This window comes from Cryptomeria japonica, chromosome 9 (assembly GCF_030272615.1).
Source record: "Cryptomeria japonica chromosome 9, Sugi_1.0, whole genome shotgun sequence".
Lineage (NCBI taxonomy): Eukaryota > Viridiplantae > Streptophyta > Pinopsida > Cupressales > Cupressaceae > Cryptomeria > Cryptomeria japonica.
Window position 1 is genome coordinate 537,218,952 of NC_081413.1, and position 7,589 is coordinate 537,226,540.

The 7,589-nt window shown below is 36.4% G+C and overlaps 1 protein-coding gene across 2 annotated transcripts in view; it reads right to left on the bottom strand.

Annotated features, from left to right (window-relative positions):
• LOC131077102 (coiled-coil domain-containing protein SCD2) overlaps positions 1 to 5,198 on the bottom strand; it is a 114,328-nt gene extending 109,130 nt beyond the window's left edge. For both annotated transcript variants that reach the window (XR_009113544.2, XM_058014532.2), the window contains exon 1: positions 4,470 to 5,198. Coding sequence is in view for 1 of the 2 variants with exons in the window: in XM_058014532.2 (XP_057870515.2) it covers positions 4,470 to 4,862 (393 nt within the window). In the remaining variant the exon portion in view is untranslated. The remainder of the gene's footprint in view (positions 1 to 4,469) is intronic.
• Between the last annotated feature and the right edge of the window lie 2,391 nt (positions 5,199 to 7,589).

Consider the following 7,589-nt stretch of genomic DNA (forward strand, 5'->3'; position numbering starts at 1 on the left):
TGCAAACATATGTTTTATGAGAGCAGGTTGAAGAAAGGGTGAACAAAATTTGGCTTCCAAGATCAAAGAGGAGTTGAAGACTGATGTTTGTTTTGTTGTTTATATGATGCTATGTGACATGCAAATTTTTAATTCATGCTTATAGGCTTCACAAATATCAATATATATATATAAAGAATTTACATGCTTTTGTACTAACGAACCCAAACCCCTTTTCAAAATTTTGTCATACGGGTGTACCGGGTTCTTCGAACCCGAACCGGTAACTTAGTCTTCATCCATGGCTAATTTCCAAGCATGATGGGACATAGCTTCTTCGACATTGTGAGGTTCATACTCAATGATATTGCACATCATAGAAATGTAGTTGGCGTGATTTTGGAATCTCTTGCTATCTTTAAAGGTTCCTCTGGAAGCAGCAAATCCTTCAGCATCTTGAATCGTGTTTCTAACCCAAAGTGGTCTCTTCTTGTAGACCACAATATCCTGAGGTATATCGGTAGAGTGCATAGGTTCTGATGGGTCATTCTGAACTTCCTGATCTGGTAGGTCAGTAGACTCCTCATGTATCTCAGGGTTAGCATCAACTATTGAATCTTGATTTTCAATCATCATATCATTATTGTTGGTTAATGAACCTTTAGATCTTTTGAAAGCAATATCTTCTTCAAAAGTTACATCTCTGCTTACCTCAACATACCTTTGACTTAGAATGTAGATCCTGAAGGCTTTGGAAGATTCGCTGTAACCCACTAAGATGCCTTTCTTTCCAGATGGATCCAACTTGGTTCGTTTTTCCTTAGGCACATGAACATACACAGGGCTCCCGAGTATCCTTAAGTGACTGATGTCAGGTTTGATTCCTGTAAAGGCTTCTTCAGGAGTCACATCCTTTAGGGTGCGATGAGGACATCTATTCTGAATGTAAACTGTTGTTTTGGATGCTTCCGCCCATAGAAAACGTTGCAGGTCTTGATCATGGATCATGGCTCTTGCAGCTTCAACAATGGTCCTGTTCTTTCTTTCAGCAACTCCATTTTGCTGAGGATTGTAGGGAACGCAGAACTCCCTCTTAATTCTTGCTTTAACACAAAAGTCATAGAAACTACCTGAGGTGTATTCACCTCCATTGTCAGACCTCAAACATTTAATTTGATTTCCTGTAGTATTTTCAACTAAAGCTTTGATTTCTTTAAATCTGTTTAGGACTTCTTCAGACTCTTTAGATTTAAGAAAATAGATCCAAGTTTTCCTAGAGAAATCATCTATGAAGATAACATAATATAGGAAACCGCTAGGAGATGCTATAGACATAGGACCACATAAATCTGAATGAATAAGTTCTAACCTTTCTTTAGCCCTACTATCGCTTTTATGAAAGGGATTCTTTACATTCTTACCCATTGCACAACCTTTACAAGCATCATCATGAGATAAACTGAGTTTAGGCATACCTTTAACCATTTTACCGAGAGTGGGAAGAGCTTGGAAGTGTAAGTGACCCAATCTTCTATGCCATAGTTCGCATGATTCAGGGGTCTCATGAATGAGAGCTTGAATTGGATTAACTACAAGCTTATATAAACTATCACATCTATTTCCAATAATACGAGCAGATTTGAAATTAGATTTCTTAGGCCAAGTGAGTACTTTCCCTTCAGAAAATGCTATTTGCAAACCCTTATCTTCTAAGGCAGAAATGGAAATCAGATTTCTTTAAATACCAAGTACAAAGAGAATATCACAGAGTTGTAAGGAAATACCAGAATCTAGTTTTAAAGAGGTGGTGCCAGAACCTTTTACCGAGTATCGAGCATCATCACTGATTACTACATGAAGGTTGGTGTCTTTTTCAATCAGATTTGAGAGATGCTCACGAAATCCTGAGATGTGTCTGGAGGCACCACTGTCAAGTATCCACGTATTGTTGTCCGTAGGAACATTGCTAGATAGAGCAGAGATAAGAAGGTAATCTTCACTTTATTCGGCAACTTCATTTAAGTTGGCTTCCCTTTCCTTTGGGTCATCCTGACAATCTCTGGCATAGTGACCATACTTATCACATCTGAAGCAACGAATGTGAGAGGAATCTCTTGACTTTTTCCTTGGATCATAGGATGAGGATCTAAAATCTCTGCTTCTCTTTTCTTTCTTCCAATGTCCACCTTTCCTAGATTTAGCCAAGAGAACATGATTATCTTTGTGAGAGTTCTTGAGTTTTCCTCTTACCTCAATTCGAGATTCCTCTTCGATGCAATCAGATTGAAGACGTTCAAAGTTGGGACGATCGGCTCTTCCACCAATGCTACGAATGAATGGTTCCCATTCATCAGGTAGACCATTTAATGCAATCATAACAAGATCTTTATCCGAGATTTGGCAATCAAGAGTGCTTAGCTTGTCCTTTAGTTCATTGATCTTCATGAAGTAGGCTATGATTGAGTCTTCTTCTTTCATTTTCATGTGAAGAAGCTATTGTCTTAGAGCAAGGGCCCTGCTGAGGTTGTTGACCTCATACATCCCTTCCAAGTGTTTGATCATTTCCCTGGCAGACACGAACTTTGATATGACAGTGACAAGATGATTCTTGACGAACTCAATTATGATCCTTCTGGCCTTGAGGGAATCTTTCTTGAACTGTTTCAGCTCTTCAGCATCTTCTGGAGGAGACAGAACTTCTTCTTCTACAAATTTCAGCAGATCATACTCTTCAAGGATCAGTAGAATACGGACTTTCCAAGCAGCAAAATCAATGGCTCCCCCAAGTCTATCTTCAGCCTTCAAACCTGACATTTTAATATGAAAACAAACAACAACTATATGCAACAATTGATTTGCTAAAATCAGAAGTTAGTGACACCTTGGCTCTGATACCATGTAATTGTATATCCTAGGTTTGTTAATCAGATTTATATGCTTTGATTATGCCCTAGATTGTAATCAGATTTGTGGCAAAATAAGTTAACATTCAGTAAAATCAGAAATAAAGTAAGTAACTAGTAGACAAACACACATACCCTGGGAAAACCTCCAAGGAGGAAAAACCCGGCATTAAAGACCCACAGGTCAGATTATATATTCTCCTCTTAAAATCACAAGTACAATACTTAGCTTCTTTGTCCTTGGCTCTGATACCATGTAATTTTATACCCTAGGTTTGTTAATCAGATTTATATGCTTTGATTATGCCCTAGATTGTAATCAGATTTGTGGCAAAATATGTTAACATTCAGTAAAATCAAAAATAAAGTAAGTAACCAGTAGACAAACACACATACCCCAGGAAAACCTCCAAGGAGGAAAAACCCAGCATTAAAGACCCACAGGTCAGATTATATATTCTCCTCTTAAAATCACAAGTACAATACTTAGCTTCTCTGTCAGATCTGATCCTTTTGCATAGCAGATCTGCACTTCTAAGTTCTCCAAGTCTGTACCAAAACAGCCTATGTCCTCTTGGACAATTTCGCACAAGTCTGAATAATTTCGCTTTCCTCCTTGTGTATTCGCACCTTATTAAGCAGAGCTAATTCACTTTTCTTGCAGAATGAATGAGTGAGTTTGACTTGCAAAATGTCTTCTATTTATACGCACCTTTAACTCTTAATTGCAAGTCGGCCTTCTTTAAATTTTGGCGCCAATATATATATTATGTGGCGTGCGTATTTAGGATAGCATGAAGACTGGGCTGGGCATAGATTTGGGGTCACGTTACCCTAGGATAGGGCCCAGACCTAAAGGAGTTCGGATGTTGCCTTAAGGCAATCCGAACCCATATATAGCCCTAGTTACAAACAACAACTATTAGTAAGGATTGTGTGCAAATATGAGTTGTATTTTCTGCAATGTAAGGTAATGGAATGTGTTGTAAGATTGGGTCCCATTTTAAAGATCTATCAATATGGATAAAAACAACATGCCTTACCGCTCCCCTTACAAGTTCAACCACGTACCATTACACCATGACACCTTGAATCTTAATGTTATCATCATTGTAATTAGTTGTAATTAGCATTGGAATGATCGAGGAACATTCTTCAATTGTGAGGTTTTCATAGTAAAATCACTACAGTTTAGCGAAAAAGGTACAGGTTCAAATTGACAGAGAAGTGGGATATGTGCACCCCATATCTTCAGGCAAATTCGTGTACAGGGTCACAAATGCAAAATATTACCATGTAGTCTAAAAGGCACAGGTTCAAATCAGGGGAGAGCTAGGCAATGTGCACCCGCCCTATACTTTAGGCACATTCCGATGCACAGGGCCTCAAATGCAAAATGTTGCCATGTAGTCTACAGAACCGGTTCAAATTAAGAAAAAGTAGACTAAATGCACCCCATACTTTAGAGGCATCCGGGTGTTAAGTATCTCTTATGCGAAATGTTACCCTATGGTCTAAGAATGGCAATAGATCGGAAACAAGCAAATAAAATTGACTAAAGGAAAAAGCAAGAAAGCTGAACCTTACCGCAGGAGAGGGAGATCGAGTATTCCTTCCAGTAGAGATGCCGGTATGACCAATACTGTTATGCGTGTAAGTGTTGGTGTGACTATTTGTATTGGCGGAGCCGCCGCCATAAGTAGAGCTGTAACGGAAGGGCAAATCGTCTTCATCGTCGTCATCATTAGGCTGTGAAGAAGCCATAACCTGAGCAAGGCGCTGAGCGGCGGCCTTGGCGGCATAATTCTGCGAGCGCTTGATGTTGGATATGCCGCCTCCCGTTGAGGATCCAGAGCGCGAATGGTGAGAAGGATGCGCCGGCGACATGGAAGGAGAAGAGGAAGAATTGGTGCTGGTGCTGCTCGCTCCGCTCCTTTGCCGCCCGTATATGGGGCTCAGCGCCCCTCTCTGCCGATCCATTTCTTTTATACTCCCACGGGCTTCTGGTCAAGCCCGCAACAGATTTCGCCGCTGCTGAAAATATGCAGTTATGTTCGGGGGGAGCTGACAAAGAGAAAGGGGATAGTTATATGGTGGCTCGGCAGAAGATCCGCTAAGAAAACCGGTCCATGAATTGGTCGGAGGAAGGTTTTTCGGATTAACCTCTGAACTCCTTTTCTGCATGTGATCTGGCAAACGTTTGTAAGAAAACAATCAAGAACTTTCCATGTATAAAGTTACTGAGATTTACGTTCAAACTTTACGGTGAAAAAATCAAATTCAAAGAAAGCGTTAGACGAGGAGAATCAAATGACTGGGAAGTTTGAAAGGTAGAATATATTTTTTAAAGCATCTACTTTAAATTAAATTAAAAAATTAAAAGAGTTTAGGATGGAAAATTAAATAATTGAATAATAGCATTTAGTTGAAAATATTATAATAGAATATGATGTGTCAATTTATAGGGATGTTAGTGACAATCATTTTTGTCTTTAAAATCATTTTTGTTAGTGTAATTTGATTTAGAATTATAAATATAATTTTTACAAATTTCTAGAATGTCACTTTCAATTTGTCTTGATGTATTTAGTTTGTTTTTGGTATAAAAATTATATTTTGGTATTTTTTATGTAATGTCAAAAATTGCTTTTCATTATAATAATCGCATTATGTCTGACATATACTGCATGATAAAGTGGATGCACAAATAAATGCATTGTTTGTTCAAAAATTGAAAGTATGTCTTTGTCTACCTTTTAATTGTCAAACCTCATTGTAATGCTTTTGTATCAACTAATGATTCTATATTTGAAAACCTAAACATATATCTATTTCATTAACTTCTTTGGAGTTCATTTTTGAATAGGTAAAACACACAACATTGCTATTTTACTCACTACACATGCTAACTAGTATGTTCATTCCTCTTCTTGTGTGTGAGCTTGTTACTTTCATTATTCTTAAAATATTTGATAATTTGTGTTGTAAGACATTTTTCTAATATGTTTTAATATTGTAATGTAGATTCTATCAGTTTGTATATTTTATCCATTTATGGCTATGAAGAAACCTTGTTTTCTTATATCCTTCTTCATTGAAGAATCTTCAACCACAAGTGTCTTCCTCATTTTCTTAAGGTAATGATGCTCTATTTTTAGTTTATTGTGGATTTCTTGTACTTGTGGCCTCTTATATTTGTCTTTGCAAATTTATTTACCTTGGCTATGCTTGGTGTCCACCTTCCTAGAACCTAAATTCTTGTACGCATTAAGATAGTGATTGAGACACTTTTTGTTATTTTTATGTTTTATTTATTACTATTATTATTGTTGGAAACTTGAGTTGTTGTGCTATGTTGTCATTCAAGTCAACATATCTTATGTTGTCATTGATGTCATTGTGTGTTACAAATGATTAGGAAGTGAGTTATCTGGTATTGTTGAGTTGTTTGGTGAAGATGTCAAGGTGGCTTTGGAAGAATGGTATAGTGGAAGTTGCAACATGCTATAATATTTTTGGGTGGTCTGGTGGAGATGTTAAGGTGTTTCTAGAAGGATGGTATAGTGGAAGTTTCAATATGTAGGAAAACGTATTTAATGTCCCAATGAAAGAATGTTTTTCATTCCTTCGATATGTGAAGATCATGTGTTATGGTTTTGGATATAATGTTTATGTTTTGTGTATACAGCACTATTAGATTTGCAAGTCCTTTCTTGCTTAGATGATACTGTAGACACCTAAAAATGGTCAACGCTTGCAGAATCATACTTTAACATTTGCGCATTGCCTCATTTTAGTTTTTTGCGTCGCATTAACATTTCTCCTATGATTCGCACTTGGTTTTTATCATTTGCGAGCATCGAGTCTTTCTTCTGCATTCTTCATTTGTCTCGCTTTCGAATTTGGTCTTGTCAATAACAATCTTTAATCATGATTTTGGTCGATCTTGTCAATCTCTTATCAACTTGTCAATCTCATCGTTTTACGATCGATTTGTCATCGATCCTTGTCCTCTTCAATCATGTCAATTGGCGCATATCAATTTGGTCTCTTTATCAATATTGGTCAATTTGTCAACCAATTTCAAATGTTTATCAATCAAATCATTTATCAAGTCAGAATCATGATCAAATCGAATCGACATCAAATCAATCTTACATCAAGACCTAATTGTCATCCTTGCATTTCTAATTCATTTAATCTTGTTTGTCATTTCTCCCTTTAGGATTAATAAATTATTTATTTATCCTAAGTCTTCTCATCACAATTAAATGTTCATTTAATTGGCTAATAATTCCTCTCTTTGTGAATTAATTAATAAATGAAAAATTATTAATTAATTCACTTAATTTCCTAATTCCTCTTTTTCTAATTTTCTATTTTCTAAATTCCTAATTTCAATTCTCTCCTATTTTTCTCCTAATTTCATGGGAATGACATAGAAATTTGTCATAATTTGTCATAATTGACAATCAATTAATTTTTGACATAGAAGTTTGTCATAATTTGTCATAAATTATCAATCAACAAATTTTGCATAGAAAGTGCATAATTTGTCATAATTTGTCATAATTGACATAATTGATTTGCAATTTCCATTTGAATTGAATCATGCTAATTTGATCCATCTCTCCAATTTGTCTATAAATTGGATGAGTTTCTTCAATCAAAATCCCCAATTGATCGCATTTTTGAACCCCTAATCAG